Source organism: Plasmodium relictum (assembly GCF_900005765.1).
Source record: "Plasmodium relictum strain SGS1 genome assembly, chromosome: 11".
In the NCBI taxonomy this organism is placed as follows: domain Eukaryota; phylum Apicomplexa; class Aconoidasida; order Haemosporida; family Plasmodiidae; genus Plasmodium; species Plasmodium relictum.
Window position 1 is genome coordinate 1,452,933 of NC_041689.1, and position 22,241 is coordinate 1,475,173.

Sequence of the window (22,241 nt, forward strand, 5' to 3'; positions counted from 1 at the left end):
CATTTATATCTTTAATTCTAATTTCACAAATAAAATAAAATGAAATGTACATAAATTTTAGAAGAAATATTATTAATTTATAAATAGTATAAATATTAAAATATAATTTTTTGGTAATTAAATTACTATTATTTTTTTTTTTTTTTTTAAGGAAAAAATTTTATAAAAGACAAAAAAAAAAAAAATTAGTTTGTTAATAATATAGTTTTTTTTTTTGGTTATAATTAATTTTTTTTTTCTTTTTCATATTTTTTTGGATAAAAAAGTAATTTTATTAAAAAAGCAAAAAAAAGAATTCTTATATATATTTTTTTATATAATATACCTTATTTATATTATTAAGATGATTATTAACATTATTAGAATATCTTTATTAAATCATTATCTAAAAAATGTATTGTCACTATTATTTAAAATCATTGTTAATGTTTTTACAAATATAATTAATTTTTCATAATGATACAAAAAATAGTGATTAGATAGTGCAATTTTTTTTATTGAATAAAATTTTTATTATTTTCTTTATGGTTTTTTTTTTTTTTTTCTTAAAAATTCATTGGTGATAATTTATAATATATTGGAAATTTTAAAGCTATTACTTTTATAGAATGTTTCTAAATCATGATACAGGACTATTATTAAGAGGGTGGTTTGAAGGAATAGTCATAAAAGCATTATCTCCTTTGTTTCTATTTATTTTAAAAGTATTCCACTTTTCCTTTTCTCTTCTTTTATGTAGCTTTTGCTTTCTTCTATTTTCTTCATCTAAAGCATAAATAAGCATTCTTCTATATATTTCTGCTCTAACTAATCTTGTTCTTTTTCTAGTATATTGAGAATAAATGCCACCAAAAATATAAGAAGATAGATTACTTTCAATTCTTCTTTTCATATATTTTTTTTTTAATTTAGCTAATCTTCTTCTAATTTTGGGCTCAATAGATCTAATGCCTGGTTTATGTTGCCCTCTTGGCCTTTCATACTTCCCTCTAAAATTATATTGCCACATATACCTATAATCTCTTGTTATTGGTTTATTAATTTGATAATATTTTTTCATATTTTCTTCATTTAAATTATATAAACTTTTTACAATTTTAACGTATAAAATTCTTGGTGAATAAAAAGGAATCAATTGTTCTACTCCTACTCCATCAAATATATTTTTTACGATAAACGAAGAATCTAACCTTTTTTTTCTTATTTCTACACAGTACCCTATAAAAAAAAAAAAAAATGTATTACTTTACATAAAGTAAAAATATAATAATTAATGTATTAATAATATAAAAACAATGTAATATCAAATTATTTTATAAATCATTTTATATAATAACCTTGGAATATCGCAAACGTTTGCTGAGACCTTGATAATTCATATTTAACTTCAATTAAATCACCAGCATGAATTTTCGGCATTTTAAAATTTCTTAATTTATTCATTTTATTCATTTCAATTAAATGTAAATTATGCATTAACTGTCTATTATAAAAGTCATGCATATAATTTTTGTAATATGGTATAGTTTTTTTCTTCTCTTTTTCTCCTTTCTTTATTATATTTTCTTCATCTTTATCAATACATTCAATATTAGGCCAACATTTTGAAGTTTTTTCATTGTTTATGTTATAACATTTATATTTACTTAGACTAGTTATAATCTTAGTTCTTATATATCTTTTTATCTATAAAAAAAAAAAAAAAAGTCAAATTTTATTCTTTTTTTTTTAATTAAAAAAAAGGAATAAAAAAATACCATTGTTTTTTTTTTTTATAAATAAGATTAATCTTAAAAGCATTTTTTGGAGTAATTTATTTTACTATATTACAATTAATTTTTTAATAAATAAGAAAAAAACAATTCAATAAATATTCAAATATACTTCTATATTGTTAAAAGTAAGCACATTGAGATTTTCTGTTAGGATTACCATATTTTTAAAATTTAGAAATTTAAAAACAAAAATGTTCGTTTCATTATTTTTAATTTTTATTTTATTTCATTATGTTCAATTTGAAAGCATTTAAAAAAAAAATTTTTATAGTTTGTAAAAGCATTTTTTAAAAATTCATTAAAGAATGTTCAATTCATCATTAAATTTAATTCAAAAAAAAACAAAATTTAAAGAAATTAGTATGATAAGTTTAATTTTTATAATGAAAAATTCCCTTTATTTAAAATTACACTTTATATAAATTAAAATAAATCAAATATTATTTCGTTGTATCTAATAAATTATATAACAAAGAAATAATAACATTCTAAAACATTTTAAGCCTTAAATTATAATAAAAAAAAACATATAACAAAAAAAAAAAAAAAAATTAAAAATAATACAAAAAAAAAAAACAAAACATATGAAAAAATAAAAAATATAACGTAAATGACATAAATATAAATCAGTATTAATATATATATTTATATATATATTAAAAATTCACTAAAAATATAGACACAATGAATATATATATACATAATAATATAAATATATATGTCAATCCCATATAATATTATTTAGTATAAATTTTGCTTGCTCATAACGATTTAATTTTCTAAAAATTACACTCAAATTATATGAAGCTGAAAATAATAAATGCTTTTTATCGAAAAAAAGGAGATAAAAATTTGAATACTTTGTATTTAAGTTAAAATAATAATTTATGAGTTTATCAAGATGGGTTTTATTGTTATTAACAGGATAGTTTAAACATGTATAGCACATGCATTTCTTCATGTTAATAACATGATTATAAATGAACTTTTCATGAAGATTTAAATTATTTGATTTTATAACCCTTTTTATTTCCTTATCAGCCTTTTTTATTAAATCTATAACACTAAAATATAATTTCATTGATTCATTTAAGTATGATAGATGATGTAATGAGCGACCAAGGTTATATAAAATTTCTGCTAAATAAATATATTTATAAGTTTTATAAAATAATGAATACTTATTATATTTTTTTTTTTTCTTTAGTATTTTTTGTTCATATCTTTTCGATATATATTCATTTAATAAACAAAAGGAAGTCATCATTACAGATTCCCTATTCTCTACTCGATAGCAACTTGAATAGTTGAAATAAGATGTTGTTAAACTAAATAAAAAATTAATATTGTCACATATATTTTCGAAGCTATTTGTATATTCATTTTTCTTTTTCTTATCATTACACAATTTTAACTTAGCAAAAAGGAAGCTTTCCTCATCAAAATTATACATGTCATCTTCTTTCAAATTTTGATAATAATTGTAGCTTTCTTCTTTCGTATATTCATTTTCGTTTTCATTTTCGTTTTCGTTTTCATTTTCGTTTTCATCTTCATCTTCATCATATTCATTTGTATAATTTTCATAATTTTCGTTTTTTTCAATTTTTTCAAATTTATCTACTTTTACTAAGCCCTCCTTTAAATTACACAACTTCATTTTATTTTTTTTTCTATTCTTCAGAAGAAATGTGTAAGCTCTTGTATATTCATGTACTGCATTAGCGATCATACAAGATAAATTACAAACATTCCCAATTAAATATATTAAGAACGGATTAGAATTTTTACAATGTATTGTTCTAACTAAAAATAATCTAAAGTTAACTAAAATATTTTTGTTTTTTGATTTTGAAATAGATGTTAAAAAATTCTGACAAAAATGTCCAGTTAATACTATATCGCTATAATATTTTAGAATTTTGTATTCTTCATTTTCTTTTTTATTAAATATGTATATATCATTTAAACATTTTATTTGTTTTTCATAGCTCCCACTAGATATATACAATTTATTTAACAGTAAATTTATTCTAAATATATAATATTTACAATCAATGTATTTATTCATTTTCATTAGGTTGTAATATTCGTTTTTCATTTCTTCTTTAATAGTGTTCGTAAATATATTATCAAAAAAATAAAAATTCAAATTTATTAAATTGTGATTATTACGATATTTTTTAAATTCATTTTTAATTGATCTAATGTATGTTATAAATTTCATTTTGTTTGACTTCCTATTTTTTAAATATAAACTTAAAATATGTATGGAATCTTCATATAAATTCATTATACTTACTAAAAAGAAACATTCCTCAATAAATAACAAACTAAAATATAAGCCTAAATAACTTTCGAATGTAAAAAAATTTAATCTTTTCTTAGTAAGCAAAAAAGAAAATTTTCTATATCTTTTTACATTTTTATTATTTTTATTTATTAATGAACTTTCTAAGCTATTTATATTTAGATTCAAAGAATCACAGACTTCATTGTTATCTAAACTTACATCTAAGTTTTTTTCATCAAAGTTAACATATTTTCTTTTTTTTTTTAAATTTAAGTTTTCCTTTTCCATATATGTTTGTATTCTATTAAAATCCTGTTCAAGCTCATATAATAAATAAAATAAATTATAGCTGAATTTATAAAATTTCATGATAATTTTACTGTTCATTATTTCTGATTCTACGTTGTATTTATATTTATATAAATTTTTAAGAAATTCTTTTATAAGAATTTTATTATTTTCACTAGAATATAATTTTAATGATAATGAATCTTCATAATTATCATTAAAAATAAAACTTTTTAAATCAATTATTAAAATATCCTTATAAAATAATTTGTTTTCCATTAATTTTATATTTTTATAAGTTACATTCCAATCTTCTACCTTATTTTTTTTTTTTAAAATACTGAATGATGAAGTAAGAAATATTAGATATTCTCTAAATTTATAAATGTTTAATATTATTTCTTTATTTTTTTTAATATTTTTTTTATCGTTCAACATATTTAATATATTATATAAATATAAGTAATTTAAAATGAAGAAATTATATTTAACACAAAAATAACAAAAGCATATATTCACTTTAATTTGAATAATATCATTTATATCTCTATTTGATAGATAATTGTCATATTTGTAATAAATATTACTTTTTTTTTGATAAACATAAAATATGTGCAAAATATAACTATTATGAGAAGTATATAATAAGAGTTTATTTTTCTTATTTAAAATTTTTAGTAATAATATTTCTCTTTCTTTATTACTTAATGGCTTTGGTATAGAACAAAGAAATCGTAGCTTTTTTTCTTTTATACTCAGTAAAATATTTATCGATTTATTATACTTTTTTAATTTATATAAAATGTCAATATATAAAGTTTTTATATCTATTTCTATGTTATTTTTCTCTATATTTTCATTATTTAGTATTTTTAAAATAATTTTTTCAGCTTTTATAAAATTTTCAATGTAATAATAACTTTTAACTAGCTTATAAACCACATTTAGAAAATTTACATAATTATCAAATATTATAACATCATCGAGTGAAATAGTATTTGCATTGTTTGTATTGGAATTTATATTTCCAACTCCATTTTTATTTACTTTTTCTTCTTTATTTGCATTTTCGTTATTATTTTTTTTTTTCAGTATATATTTCCTTTTTTTGTATATCAATGTATAAAAGTAAATGGCACTTTCATACATATTTTTAGCATAATATGATTCAGCCAAAGTATATATCAGATCTTCATAACTCTCATAATTATGAGAAATAACGTTTAAAAAATAACACTTCATTAAATGAAAATGATCAGTATTTCCAATCATTATGACAGATTTTATAAATTGCATAAATATATCAATGTGAATATAATTGTTTATTTTTGTTAACTTTTTATAAACAAAAATACATTCATCATATTTATTATTTAAAATTTGAGCTTGCATAAATAAAGAAATGATGTTTTTTTCTTGGTAAGAGAAACTATTATTGTTCTTACTTTTCATTATGTTTAAATAAATGTTCTTTAACAAATTATAACATTCATTTGGGCTTTTAATAATAATTAAACAAATACATATATATATATCAATAATAATTTCGTAAGAATCATTATTATTTTTTAAAAGGAATAAATTTTTTAAAGCATTTTTGTAATCTTCTAATAGAATATAAGTAAATGATATATTAAAATATATATGTTTCATAAAATTATCAAATTCATTTATATTATTTTCATCACTATCATTATCATTATCTTCATTTATATTTTTCAAATGGTTTTTTTCTTCTTCATCATCACAATAATTGTCAGTGCTTTTTTTCTTTCTTTCTTCACTAACATTACATTTCACTTTATTTTTATATTTTGATTTTTTTCTTTTATAAAATTTTAATACTTTATATAAACAATAAAGAATAATATTATATTGTTTTTCAATTTTACACAAATCAATGACATTATACCATGATAAAAAATCATTGTGCGATAAATGAGCCGCTATTAAATAATAATTTATTGCTTTTTTCAAATTTTTAAACTCTCTTTCAAATATTAATCCTAATAAATGAAAAGGATCATGTAGACAGGGAGACAATTTAATAACTTTTTCTAATATAATTATACATTCATTAAAGTTTTTACTAATGTAACAATTATTAGCTTTGTTCATTAATAATTCCACTTCTTTATTCATTTTTGTTGGTTCTGTTGATGTTAGTATTTTGTAATTTTTTTTTTTAATTTTTTTTTTTTTTTTTTTTTTTTTTCTTATTATAAAATACTTCTTCATTATCATAGTCATCATCATCATATTTTAACATCAAAAGATCCTCATCACTTATACTGCTAGATTTTGAATTATCAGATGATTTCAAATTGCTTGAAATGTCGCTTAATTGATCATTTTCAAATATATAAGAATCGTAGGTGTACACATTTTGATTCTCATTTTTCATTCTTAACAAATATTCTTGATTAGAATAAAAATAGAAATATAAAATATTATTTAAATTTATATTGTTAATATCTAATAACCTTTTTTCATTAAATGCTATATTTTTGTTATTAATCGAATCAACAATTTTATTTTCGTATATTTTGTTAATTTCAGAGTCAATAACACAATTTTCATCTTTTTTATTATTTTCAATGTTCATAGCATTATTATTTTTACTTATGCATTTCTTTAAATTATTTAATTCTTCTATAAAATCGAAAAAAAAACTCTCTTCTTTTTCATATAATTTATCATCAATTTCATCATCATTTAGAGAGTCCAATACCAATTTTTTTTGTTTTTCTTCATAAGTTTCACTTTTTTTATTAAAATTTAATAATTTATCAATTTGGTTTTGCAAATTTTCATCATTTATTTTATTATTTTTAACAACAGTATAATATTTTAAAACATCATCATCCTCTTCATCTTCTTCTTCTTCCTCATAATTACATTCATATTCACAATCAAATTTATCTTCCTTTTCTTCATAATAGTCATTATCATTCTCTTCGTTTATTGTATCTATATGGTTTCTATATTCATTTTTATATTCTTGATATTCATATAAATTATCTTTTTCTTGAATATTAAATTTACTATTTACATTGAATAAATTTTCTATAAAGGAGTCATTATATTCACTATCTTCTTTTAAGTTTTTATTATTAATTATATGAATTACATTTCCAATATCTTCATTTTTTTGGTTAGGATTATTCATTTCTTTTAATATTCAAAAAAAAAAAAAAAATTATATATACATATATATCTATACTCATTCACATATTTATTATAAAATATTAGTTTTATTATATTTTTATAGTTCTCCAATGTTGCTTCATAAGAATATTATTTATATTTTAATTTAAAATTTTTTTTTTTTAATTTTCTCAAGTTGAAACATCCTAATCTATTTTATTATTATTATATAAAAAACAAAAAAAAGTCTTAAATTTAAATATTTTTAATTTTAAAAATCAATGTTTAAAATAAGTTAAAAAAAAAAGAAAAAAAAAAAAAATTAAAATAATTTTTTGATATTTAAAGATCTGCTAATTACAAATTTAAATTTAAATATATATATAAATTTTTGAAATATTGAAGAATAAAAAAGAAAATAAAGCATAAATATACAATGAAAACTAGTTAATTTTTAAAAAATAAAAAAATTAAACTTTTACATATAAAAAAATTTTGAAGTGAATTATAAAAAATGTAAAATAGGAAGAATTTTTTTTTCTATTTTCAGTTCATTATTTTCCGTTCTTTTTTTTCTTAATAATATATTCTTATATGAAAGTCTTCACATTATTTTCATTTGCGTATCTTTTTTTTTTTAATTTTACAATAAAAAAAAAAAAAAAAAAATACCTAAAATTAAATATAAATTTATTTTTTAAGATATGTTATATTCAATTCATTTTTTATTAATAAAATAATATTTTAATAAAAAAGTCCTAGTCCCAGTTCATGAAACTATATATGATGTGAATTAATACTAATATGTTGAAATAAAATAAATAATAAAGGTTTCCTATTTTTATGAAAATTAAACAAAAGAATACTAAACATTTTAGAAAATTAAAAAAAAAAAGTAAATTAACTATAAATAAGATTTTTTTTATTTTTTACTTTTTTTATATTATAATTTAATAAGTTTTATACAATTAAAATTTATTATTATAAAAATATGAATATATATATATATATAAATTATTTATATAAACATACAACGTTTTTTTCTTATCTAAATTACATTGAATTTTTTTTTTTTTTCCTATTTTTTTTTTTTCATATATTTTTTTTTTTCGCAATATTAAAATAAAAAGCTTAATTTGTTTAATTGTATTAAAAGTTTTGTTTAATAAGTAAAATATATGTTTTCTAAATATATATATTATATAATTCGTATTTTTAATTTATCACTTTTTTTGTGTGTGTATGTGTGCACATAAAAAGAATAAAATTTTGTTAATATATTGTTTCTTAATATTAGCTATATATAATTAGACTAATTTTTATTATATGTTTTTTTTTTTTTTTTTAAAAGTATATAATTTTAATAATACAATGATAAGAAAATACAAGTAAAGAAAAATATGATAAAAAATTGTTATGCACTGAGGATGAATTCAAATTTTCTGTTTCTGATTAAAACAAGTGATAAGACAAGAAATTTTTCCTTTTCACTATACCATTAATTTTTTTTAAAATATTTTACGGGTATTTTTATTATTCAAATATTGTACATGGTAATAGAAAAAAAAAATAATCGAATAAACAAAAGAATATATATATATATATATATACATTTATATGTTATATTTTAATATAATATATATAGAAATACTTAAAAAATTAATTTAATATAAAAAAATATAAAATATTTTAATGAATTTGTGAAAATTAGTAAATATATGGATAATTTTTTTTTAAATTGATTTTTATAGTTGTCGTGATTGCAACAAATAAAGTTTCTCTTTTACTTTTTTTCTTTTTTTTTTTCATTATGCAAAAATAAAAAATGAAGTAGTGAGTATAAGAAAGTACATTAAAAAGACATTAATGAAATTACAAATTTATATTTTTAATAATTTTTTTAATTTCTATAAATAACCTTATTGAATGATTAAAAAAAAATCATTGTATATTTAAAATATTCTATAGTAGATATAATATACATATAATATTTCATAACGGTGTAAACATTATTTTTTTATTAATATTTATTAAATATGTATATATAGTAATATTAAAATAGAAGACTGTAAATATTATTATTTTCATAAATGTTGATAAAATGTTATTTTAATATATTGATAATTTGTTACACAGTTGTTATTCAACTTAAATGATGAATACATAAACTACATGTGTATATTTCAACTAAATATTACACAAACGTAAATTTAAATAAATAATGTAAATAATCTAAATGAATTATCCAATAATACATAAAAATATATATTTTTTTTTTTTTAGAATGTTAAATATGTTAATGTAAATGTTGAATTTAATATTTAAAAATAATAATAAAAAAAAAAAAAAAAAAAAGAGTAATATATCATAGATAAAATAACTTTAAAATAAAAAATAAAAAAGATAAAAATCAATAAGAATAATATAGAAATAATTATTAATTTTTATAGGAAATAAAATAAATATAACAATAAAAAAGAATATTAATTAATATAATAATTTAATGCTTACGTACCTAAAAAAAAATGAGACCTAAATATATTCAAGATTCACAAGTGCAAAAAGAAAAAAAAAGAGGTGGTTCTTTTTTCATATTCATAGTATTTTTTATTTTGTGTAAGAACATAAAATTTTTTTTTTCTTTTTTTTTTTTAAGAACATGAATAATTTAAAATACATTATAATAATTTTTTTCTTCTTTTTTTTAGCATTTATATATATAGGATATACAGGAATTGTTCTAAGATCATGGTTTATTCCATATAGAAGTGGTTCATTAACAATAGCCATCGTATTTCATTTATTTTTCTTTTTGTTTTTATTAAGTTTTATAAAAGTAATATATGTACATAATATTTAATATTTTCTATATAATATTTCCTTATACATAGTTTTTGATTATTATTTTAAATAATGACTTTTTTATATGTCATTTATTTTATTATTACTATTTTTTTTTTTTTTTTAGTGTGCATCAACAGATCCAGGAAAGGTACCTCGAAATTGGGGTTTTTATGTTGGTGATGATGTGAAAAGAAGAAGGTATTGTAAAATTTGTAATGTTTGGAAACCAGATAGAACACATCATTGTTCAGCTTGTAATAGATGTGTATTGAATATGGATCATCATTGTCCATGGATAAATAACTGTGTTGGTTTTTTTAATAGAAGATTTTTTATGCAGTTATTATTTTATGGTTTAATTTGTCTTTTCATTGTTGCCTCTCAAACATTTCATTATATTTTTATTGATAATGCATACGCCTATTCAGATGAGAGATTTCATGAAAAATCCTCTTTTATAACTCTTGAGTATACTTATGCATCGATTGTTTTATTTTTAACTTTCGTTTTAATTTTTGCTTTAGTCCCATTTACAAAATTTCATTTAAAATTAATTTCAAAAAATTCTACAACCATTGAAAATATGGATATGTATAACCAAGAATACAACATATATAATATTGGTTGTGAAAATAATGCAAAACAGGTTACACAAAGAGTTACACATTTTTATGTACATTATATGTATTATGTATTTACATAAAATATATACATATTAAATATGATATATATATGTATATGATTAATTTAATAGGTTTTCGGAAATAATGTATTATGCTGGTTATGCCCATTTCATTGTGTTTCTAATAGACCTGCTGGTGATGGGGTGCGTTGGAGAGTCAGTGTATCACATGATGATAATGTTTAAAGAAGAAAAGATAGATGTATCAATTTTTTTTAATATGTAATATTTTATATTTAATAAACAAATATATAAGAAAAAAAAATTTTTAACAGAAAAAATTTTCATTGAATAACATTAAGTAAATGGATATTATATTTTTGAAATTTTTTTTTTTTTTTTTTATATCTGTCTATATATATCTTTATCTATGTACACTTTTTTTTTTGTATTTTTCTTTTTTTTTTTCTTCCACTTAAAGTAATTTGATTTTGACTGAAGAAAAAAATATGAAGAGAAAAAAATTACAATTTTTTTTTTCAAAAGTATTCTACAGTTGAAAATTATATACAATTTTTTTTTTTTTTTCAATATTATATCTTGAAATTTAAAAATTATATATTTATATTGTTATATTTTAGTGTTTTTTTTTCTCTCTCATTTTATCAATGTACTTCATATTTAAAATATTAGAAGTCCATTTTTATTTAATGAGGCTTTTCATCTTTTTTGTAAAATTAAATTTTCAGTTATACGTTTTTCGATATATATGGCAATGCTTAGGATATATAATTTTAAAAATAAAATTAAACTATTTTTTTTTTTTTTTTTCCTTTTTTTTTTTTTCTATTTATTTTTAAAGAAAACATTAAAATTTTGATTAAAATTTTCTTAATTAAAAAATATATTGAAGACAATAAATGTGTTTATTTTTAAAAAGAACAAAAAAAAAAAAAAAAAATAAATAATAAATACAAATATAACATAATAATTAAAAGCAGAAGATTAACTTACATAAAAAAAAAAAAAAAAAAAATCATATAATTTTTTATTAAATCAAATAAAATATTTAAAAAATGAAATATAAATAAAAGTATAATATTGTAAATAAAGAGATTTTATATTAAAATAAGTTATGTAAATATTTTTATTTAAAAAAAAGTAGAAAAAAAGGAATTCATATTCATGATATTAAAAAGTATATATATATTTATTTACTTATGAAAAAAAGACCGCAATAGAAACAATTAAAACCATTTTTAAATTTTTCTAGACACTTCAAAAAAAAAAAAAAAAAAAAAACGATATTTTTACATTTTAGAAATTTTGTTTTATTTTTTGTTTTTCTTTTAAAGTACGTTTATTACCTTTTCAGAATAGGTTGCATCACATAATTTACAATGGTATTTATATGTGCAGTAAATAAAAAAATAATAACATATATGGACAAATCGTTGGCAAATATTACAAGATCTTGTAAAAAAATTAAAAACATTATTACAATAGGGGCAATTACCTAAAAGATATATATTTTTATAAGAATATTTAGATAAATCCAAATAATCATCATGAGTAACTTTGTCCATAAGGTGATCTAATTGTTTATCTTTCGAAAAGTTTCGATTTTCGAGTTGAACTTTTTTTTCTAAATTATAATTTGTCTTTTTTCTACTAAACTCAATATGCTTTAAACTATCATCAATAATATAATAATTCCTTTTTTTTTTTTCATAATTTAATAAATAATTAAGTAAGGAAGTTTTTTGGCTATATTTATTCACTTTTAATAATGTTTTTATATTGTCTAAATTCGAATGATTTTGTAATATATTACTGCTGTCTCTACGGTTATTATTATTTTTATTATTCTCATTGTTATTACTACTACTTTTATCAATACTACTGAAAGTTTTGATATTATTAGCAATTGGGGAATTCGTATGAAGTAAAAATTCATATTTTTCTTCTGAAATCAAAGAAAAATCAAGATTTTTTTTTAAAAAGCCGTTAAATTTAATATTGGAAGAAAATATATTGAAGTTGCTTGTAGTATAAATGTAATAACCCCACTCAGGAGAAAATTCTTTTATACAATTCTCAAAATTTAAATGATAATCGTTTATTAATGCAAATTTATTACCATTGTAAAATGTAGAATATCTTAGAAAAGAATTTTTTGAAAGCTCATATAATTCAGATATGATTAAATTATTTTTTTCATAAGGAAAAATTAAAAAAAAAAATTCGCAAATCTTTTGAACATAAAATAAACAGCCTCTTATAAATAAATGTAACATAAATTTTTTTAAAACATAGTTCAGTAACTTTTTATTTACTATTATTCTACACAAAATAGAGTATAATATCAAAATTAAAGAAGAATTTTCTATATATTTATAATGCTTGTACTCATTAATTAATATTAAAATCTTACAGATAATAATATTTCTTACGTTACTTTTTAAAATATTTTTTAATTCATTCATTGTAAAATGTACATTCTCTAAATTTAGATAAAACTCAAAATATTTGTGATCATTTTTTATTTTTCTAGTTTTTAAAATACAATAACTTCTAATAAAATTTTTTATATATTCTCCATTTTTAATACATCCTTTTAAAGCTTTTGTATATTTTTTTTCTATAATATATTTTAAACTAATTTTAAGTAATGATTTCATTAGAAAAATCTTATATTTTATATATCTTACATTATTAGGATTTCTTGATATATATTTTGAAATAGTATTCATTGGACTAGACAGATAACTTTTATTTCTGAATTCTTTTAATTCCAAATTTATTCCATTTTTAAAGAAATGTTTAATAATAAATAGTTCATATGGTGTTAAAGGGCAAATATATTTATAATATTTTTTACCAATATTTATATCCTCTTGATTTATTGTATTATCGTTATCTTTTTCTTTTTTCATTATATTTTCTTCTATATTTTTACTATTCATTAAATTATTAAGGCTTGTATCAATTCCATTTCCGTTTTTTAAATTTCTTTTATAGTTGTCTAATTCATCTATATGTTTTTTTTTAGTATTTTCAAATGAAAAAGAAAATATATTATCTCTAACTTTTTTCTCTTTTTGCTTTTTTTCTTCTTTTTTTTCATTCTTTATATCTGAAAGAATACTAATTTCATTACTTTTACTCTCTTCATATTTTATAGTTTCTTCATTAATTTTTTTACAATTGTTAAACATAAAATCTGTTTTATTCCATTTTTTTTCTTTTTTTTTTTCTTTTCTTTTTTTTTTCTTTTCACAATTATTTTCACTAGAAGATAAATCAATTTCATTAAAATTTTTTAATTTATATTTTTTATAAACAGAAAAATCACTTTTATCTGAATTCATAGAGTTACTATTTTTTTTGATAAAATTGCTTTGGTCATTTTTTAAATGTGCAATTTTTTCATTATTCCAACTCATACTCATGTCCTCTTCATATTCATCACTTTTTCTATTTGTTCTATACGAGTTTTCACTATCGTATTTATATTTTTTTATGTAATATTCGTTCATTAATTGATGCTCTTTTATATAATCATCCATTTCCTTTTCAATTTGCGATTTTTCTTTAAACTTTTTTAATTCTTCTTTTTTTTTATCATAGGATTTTTTTTTTTCTAAAAATTCTTTTTTTTTAACTAATTCTTGATATTTGCTTTTTATATAATTTATAGTCAATTTTTCGTTCTCGTTTTCGTTCTCATTTTCACTTTCATTTTGGCTTTGATATTTAATATTTTCCAATGTTTCTTCCTTTTTTATGTTACTATTACTTAGTTTCTTTTTAATTTTATCAACATAAATATCAAAGAATTCATTTTTTAATTTATCTTTAAATTCATTAAGAATAATATTAATATATTTTTCATTATAATGTTCTTTTGATTCTTTTTTTAAATTAATTTCATTTTCATTTTTTAAATCTTTACTGATTACTTTTTTTAATTTAGCATCTTTTTTGTTATACTTATGAATATCATCAAAAAGGGAAACATTTTTATCACAGGAATATTTTCTTGTTTCAAAAGTGTTGTTTTGATCAAATACACATGGGTCTTTTTCATATCCATTTTCTTTATCATTATTATTATCATTAGAAAAATTAAAATTCAGTAATTTATCATTTACTTCATCACTTTTAGAAAAATTATAATTAAATGATTTTTCTTCGTTTGCATTCAGTTCATTATTTTTTTTATCTTCATTTATTTCATCAAAGAAATTCAACTTATTTTCTCTTTGTTCTTTGTTGGAATTTTTATCTGTTTGTAATATGTTATAATTCTCTTCACTTAAATTTTCTTTTTTATTAATCTTTGAAATGGAATTAAGTGAAAAAGATATTTCATTTGATTTTTTCTCTTCAATTTTACTATTAATTTTGTTACAATTTTTATTTTCATATAAACTTTCATTGGATAAATAAGATTGATTAGAAGATAATTTATTATAAGAAAAATCATTTATAGAATCATTACTTTTTTCAGAATCAAATTTAAAAAATTCCTCATTATTGATCATAATTCTTTCATCTTTTCCTTTTTCTTTTTCTTTTATTTCATCGTTAATCTGATTAAATTTTTTTTTTATTTCTTCTATTTCATTATTAAACTCACTAAATTTATCTTTAATATCCTTTTCTTCCTCATTTATTTTAAAAAAATTGTTTTCTTTTTTATTTATTTCAGGAATAAGTTTACCCCATTTATTCTTATTCAGTTTCGTCTCATTATTTAGTTGATTTGTTTTCTCTTCTTTTTTATATTCGTCTTCATTTTTATTATTCCATTTTTTGTTGTTATCATTAGAATGATTTGATAATATATCATAATCATATACTTCTTTTTTTGTGTTGTCTAAATTGAAAGAATCAAAACTGTTAAATGAAGATTTTTTATTCTTTGAGTCATCTATTAACTGTTCTATTTTATGTGTGTGGGTATTATTGAGCTCATTTTTATCTTTTATTTTAATATTTCTTATATCTTCTTTATTTTTTTCATAATCAAAATCACCAGTTAATATTGCCTTATTTTCTTTAATAACAATAACTGCTGAACGACTTGTAGCAAATAATCTTATGTCAGTTATTAAAAAAGAAATGAATTCTTTGGAGTATTTTTTATTTTTATTTGATATTAATTTATTTTTATCATTATGAATAAAAGTGTTTTCTTCATCACCATTTTTGTTACCATCGCTTGGTTTTATACCTATATATAATGATAATTTTTTATTGTTATCTATAAAAAAATTAGTTGGATATAATAAACTATTATAAAAAATTATATAAGAATTATTACACATATTCAAAAAATAAGTATCATTTCCTGATAAAATTACATAAATAAGATCAATGGTTAAATTAAATACAATAGATATACTACTCCAGTAGTAATTATTCAATTTAATACTTCTTAAATATTCAAATGAAAAATGATCGAATTGATATTTTTTTTGTTTGAAATTTATTAAAAAATAGCATTTATCCTTATCAATAATTAAATTTATATTCCATTCATTTTCCCCTTTTTGAACTAAACAAATATGTTTTTTTTTATCTTTATTTGAAAATTTATGTTTATTTAAAAATTCTTCTTTAATTCCTATCCACATCTCAAAAGTAAAACCTTCGTTATTTTCGTTCAATAAATTTTTATGAATTTCTTTTTTTATTTCTATGCTTTTTTCATTCATACTATAACTACCACCTAAAAGTTCTAAGCAGTCATCTGATTTTATTTCAATATAACAATTTGATTTACCGCCTAATTTTAGACAATAATTTTCTTTTATTTTTTTTCCCCATTTATCTTCATTAATTAAAAGTTCGTTTTTTTTTAATTTATAAAACCATACGGAACCTTAAAAAAAAAAAAAAAAAAAAATGAAAATTATAACTTTTTCTTTTTTTCACTTAATCTTTTGTAACATTTTTTTGATAATGATATAACAATTTTTTTATAATGTTTATTTTTTTTTTAATAATATTACTTGATTCTTTGTAATTTTTTAGTGTTGCTGTTCTATTGCAACCAGATGCATCATTTAAAATATCTTTACTTCCCTCTGTACACCTATAATATACAACTAACCCCAGGGGTTTTATGCAATATTCCTTTTTTTTATTTGTTTCTTTTATTTGTGGCCTATTTTGGTGAATTATATTTTCATTATAATTATTGCTAAAATTACATGTAGAATTCATAGATTTTTTAAAATAATTTTGAAATGTAAAATTTTTTTTTTTTTTTTTTTTTTCCATTTTTTCTACTATGCTCTCTAATAGTAAAGAATTTGAAAAATGGGGCTTATCAAAATGATTTTCAAATGATTTTCTTGTATTTTTACTTAAGTTATTTATCCAAGTATTATAAAAGAAATTCAGAAGTGATTCTTCGTCAGAACTCTCATGTTTCTGTATATAATTTGTTCTTATTGAAAAATAATTTTTATCAAAAAAAGGTTCATATAATTGTGCTATTTTACATTTATATGCATTCAAATCTTTAAAAATATGTTCATATGAAAAAAAACCATCACTGGTTCTAATTGATACATTTTTTTTTATCTTATAATTTTTATTCCTTTTTTTACAGTTGTATAGTTCTTTAAACTTAATAACTTTTTTGTAATGTTTTATATTGTTATTTTTATAAGCACTAAGATAGTTGACTTTTTGTTTTAAAATAATTAACAGAAATTTTTTTTTAATTTGCACTAAATTTTTATAATGTACTCTATCTAAATATTTTTTTATTTTTTTTTTCTTTTCTTCTAGTTCATTTAATAAATTATTTCCTATTATTACTTTTCCTTGGACGATATTTTCCTTTGATATATTCTACATAAAATAAGAAAAAAAAATATAAAAATAATCAAACAAAAAAAATTGTAATAATTCAATTATATAAAAATGTGTAAAATAGAGAAGGAAAAAAAAAAAAAAAGAGAAAAATGAATAAAAAAGTAACTAATAAATAATAGAATAATATGAATAACAAAAATGTATAGAACAAAATAATTGATAATAACAAGATAAATTTTAATATTTTTTTATTCTTATAACTTGAAATAAAATAAAAGATTTAAAAAATTATAAGTTTCATCATATATATATATATTAATTTAATTTTAATATATTATAATAAATAAAAATATATTCATATTTTTGTATAATAAAATACAAGTATAATAATACAGAATTTTTTCTGAAATGAAAAAAAAAAAAATGATTACACATGAGGGTAACAATATGTGTTATATTAATCAAATATTATGTAGATAAAAACAAAATGTTATATTACTATAAAATATTATTAAATTGTTCTTATCTTTTTATATATATTATTCTTTTTTACCTTTGCTGTTTTTGATATAGTTTTTGACTTTATTTTATTTAATAAAGGATAATTATTTTGTTGAAGTATAACGTATGTTAAAGATTTAGAAGATATTTTTAAAATTAAATGTTTTTTTTTTTTCTTTATTTTTTTATTTTGTAATCTTCTAAGTGCTTTCAAATAAATTTTTTCATAAAAGTCGTTGTAACTAAATATATATATACAATTACAAGTAGATAGAGCAAACAAATTTTCTTTTTTTTTTATCTTCAAACTTTCAATTAATATCCCGTTACCAAATACTTTTCTAAAATCAAACTAAAAATTTTTCATATTTAAATAATTTATATAAATATTTAAAATGAACATAAAAATGTATCTTTATTATATATAAAATGAAAAAAGGATAAAATATATATTAATTTAAATTTATATAATTTACACATGATATATAGATGGAATAAAAAATGAAAAAAGAAGAAAGAATAAGCATAAGCTTAAATATAGAAAAATTCAACAAACATTATAAATGCACTTTTACGCACATATATAAAAACATTGAAATAATATAAAACATATATATATATATATATATTTTATTAAAATAGAAAAAAAATTAGAAGATAAAATTACAACATAATTTATAAAATTATACAATTATATATTTAGATGTTCATATACAAGAAATTATAATTGATAAACTAAAAAAAAAAAAAAAAAATATTAAAATAAAAAATTCTTACTTTTATGATTTTTTCTATAACAATTATATTACTTTTGCAATTGTTAATAAAAAAAATAATAAGATAATAAGGTGTTAATATTATAAGAGATATTTGTGTATTATTATATTTTTTCCATTGAATAGATTGAATAGGAATACTAATATTTTTATTTTTAATTACATTAAATATACTTTTTAATTTTAAATCTTTATCATTATTATTTTTATAATTTTTTAAATAAGTGTAAAATAATTTACCTCCCTTATCAGCAGACCACATAAAAAGGATATTATTGAACACTGAATGAGTAAAAACATTTTGAACTTTTTGTTTTATATATTTATTTGTCTCATTTAAAATACAATTATCATAAATTGTGAAGATAAACAAATGAGAAGAATAAATATTTATATCTTCTGTTTTACATTCATTTAAAAATACATTTCTTTTTAGTAAGACAATTTGCCTACGGTTAAAAAAACATGCATTTAATGAATTTTTAAAAATATAAAATATTTGAAATGTTTTTTCAATTTTTATTAATAAAATATCTGATTCAAACATTTCCTCATGGTTTTTAATTATTTTATTTGGATAATTTTTTTTGATAGATATATAACAACTAATTAGAGCAAAAGAAAAATTATTGTTACGAATTTCTCGAGAATTTTTTTTTTTATTATAAAATTCATAATTAAAACTTCGAATTTTTTGTTTCCTTGAATTTTTCTTTTTATTTACATTATTTTTTTTTTCTATTTTTTCTAATATTTTTTTACGTAATAATGGAAAAAAATACTTCTTCTTTCTATTAATTATATCTATGATGCTTACTAAATTAATATTCCTATTAAGTATACTATGAATAAAAATATGACTATTTCTATATTCATACAATTGATTATTATGAATAAATAATTCTGAAGAAATTTTATAGAAAGGATACTTTAAAAATTTCGAATATAAATTTAAAATAATTATATAAAATTTGTTTTTAGAAAAATAAAAAGTTAAAAAGAAAGGACTCAGAGAAAAAAAACAAGCAAAAGACTTTTTTTTTTTACAAAAAAATTCATTAGGTAAAGTAAAAAATATATCTCCATTTAATTTTATATGAGAATTATAAATGGCAATAGAATAAGTATTATTAGTATTGTTATAAATAAGTTCACCTATATAAATTTTATTACAATTATCGGTAAATAAAAATTTATTTTTTTGTTTTTTTATCCATATAAATGAGATTAAAGAAAAATTAAAGTCACATTTTTGTAAAAAATTGCAAATAAATTTTTCTTGTATATATGACAGTTCATAAAAATAAAGTTTTCCGTTACTACTTGCTATTCCTAAAATGTTTTTATTAAAACATATAGATACATAAATATTATTTTTTAATTGTTTACACGTAAAAAAGTTTTTTTTAATTTGGACAGTTTCATTAGACAAATTAAAATAATCATAACTCTGAGTGTTTTGATAATTATATTTATTATTAAGAAAAATATCTAATGTGTTATTTCCTAATATAGGAAAATTGTATAAATAATCTTTTGATAAATCAATAACACAATAACAATACTTAAAAATATAACTGAAACAACATAATTTATATACATAAAAAGTCAATTTTTTCGTAACTAAAAATAAATTATAATAATTTTTTTTTTTTTTAAAACTCTTTATACTTTTTTTTTTAATACCTCCGTGTATACAAACAGAAGAAAATTTTTTTTTTAGTGTATCTAAAATGAATTTATCATGTATTGTATTATTTTCTTCTTTTGTATAAGATATAGCATTTTCTAAACTTAAATTATCTGAATTTTTTTTTGTTTTATTTTTTTTCATAAAGTTACAATTTCTACTTTTTTTTTCTACTTTATCTACTTTTTTTTTTAACTGTTTGCTCTTTTGATCATAATATATATTCTCCTCTAAAATTTCGACAGTGCTAAACGAAATAATACTTTTTTTTGTATTTATTTGTTTGATAATTTTATTATTACTCTTTTTTAATTTAATATTTTCTCTATTATTTTTACTTTCGTATATGTTCTCTGAATAATTAATACCTTCATTTCCATTGTTACTATGTAAATTTTCTCTATTGTGATTTTTTTTATACTTTATATTTAAATTAATGATTCTTTTTTTGATAAATTTATCATTTTTATGATGTTTACAATATCTTCTCTTATGAAAAATATTTGGTTTATTATTTTTTGAAAACTCTTCAATATTATTTTCACTTTTTCTATTACTGGAATATATTTTTGAAGAAAGAATATTTATATTTTTTTTTTTCTTTTTGGTTGAAAAGTTATTTTTTCTATTTATAGGAATATAATTTTCTTCTCCTTCTGATTCAATATGCTTATTGTTCATATATTTTATTTTTTCTATACAAATTAAATAATCACTAAAAAATAAAGAATATTTATTGTATCCTCTTACTCCTTTACTTTTAATGTAATCATATAAAAAGTAAATTTCTAGTTCTTGTCTCTTCTTTTGTATAAATAATACACAGTTGAAAAATTCTTTTTTGTTATTTATCAAAAACCAATTAAAAATGCTATTTTCTTTAAAACTCTCACTGTAGTTTTCTTTTAATGTTGTAAAATGCAGAAATGTTAAATTTTTTATAGAGAAGAAAAGTAAAAAAAACGAGGATAAAATTATGCATAAAATGGTTTCTTTATATTTGTCTTTTTTAAATGAAGTAAAATAAAACATGCCATTTATCTTAATGATTTTTTTTTTTTCATCATAATTGTTAAAATCAATTATATCAACAAATTTTGAAATTTTTTTTTTTTCTAACTTAAAATTAGAACTATTGTATTTTTTTATTAATATTCCTTTAAATGAATCTTTTTTCTCTTTAGGACTATTTTTAACAATTATTTTTGCCAAAATTAAATATTCTTTGTTTTTGTATTTACATAAACAAACGGATTCAGCATTTCTTTTAAACAAAATCATAATGAAGAAAAAAAAAAATATAACAGCAGTTTTATAAAATATATATATATCGTTGTTAAAAGTGAAATATGAACATTTCTAAGGAGCCGTCTAAATGTTTTCAAATTAAATAAATTTTGAAGAATAAAATTATAAGGAAATAATTAATTTAAATTCATAGGAAAATTTAGAATAGAAAAAAAATATATAT

General features: G+C 17.7%; 4 protein-coding genes across 4 annotated transcripts; 1 reads left to right on the forward strand and 3 right to left on the reverse strand.

Moving 5' to 3' along the window:
* Positions 1-619: 619 nt before the first annotated feature.
* Positions 620-1,760, reverse strand: PRELSG_1138200 (mitochondrial ribosomal protein L19 precursor, putative; the record flags this gene model as incomplete). Its single annotated transcript, XM_028677670.1, has 3 exons — positions 620-1,218; positions 1,338-1,686; positions 1,758-1,760. The coding sequence occupies 3 exons, from the start codon at positions 1,758-1,760 to the stop codon at positions 620-622; spliced, it is 951 nt and encodes a 316-aa protein (XP_028534035.1).
* Positions 1,761-2,496: 736 nt separating this feature from the next.
* Positions 2,497-7,525, reverse strand: PRELSG_1138300 (conserved Plasmodium protein, unknown function; the record flags this gene model as incomplete). Its single annotated transcript, XM_028677671.1, is given in 2 exon segments — positions 2,497-6,540; positions 6,545-7,525. Coding segments are annotated over 2 exon segments (5,025 nt in total).
* Positions 7,526-10,028: 2,503 nt separating this feature from the next.
* On the forward strand, positions 10,029-11,215 carry DHHC2 (palmitoyltransferase, putative; the record flags this gene model as incomplete). Its single annotated transcript, XM_028677672.1, has 4 exons — positions 10,029-10,119; positions 10,212-10,339; positions 10,472-10,993; positions 11,102-11,215. 4 exons carry the CDS (start codon positions 10,029-10,031, stop codon positions 11,213-11,215), a joined length of 855 nt encoding a protein of 284 aa, XP_028534037.1.
* Positions 11,216-12,179: 964 nt separating this feature from the next.
* On the reverse strand, positions 12,180-22,051 carry PRELSG_1138500 (conserved Plasmodium protein, unknown function; the record flags this gene model as incomplete). Its single annotated transcript, XM_028677673.1, has 5 exons — positions 12,180-12,245; positions 12,337-16,859; positions 16,990-17,839; positions 18,357-18,656; positions 19,082-22,051. The coding sequence occupies 5 exons, from the start codon at positions 22,049-22,051 to the stop codon at positions 12,180-12,182; spliced, it is 8,709 nt and encodes a 2,902-aa protein (XP_028534038.1).
* Between the last annotated feature and the right edge of the window lie 190 nt (positions 22,052-22,241).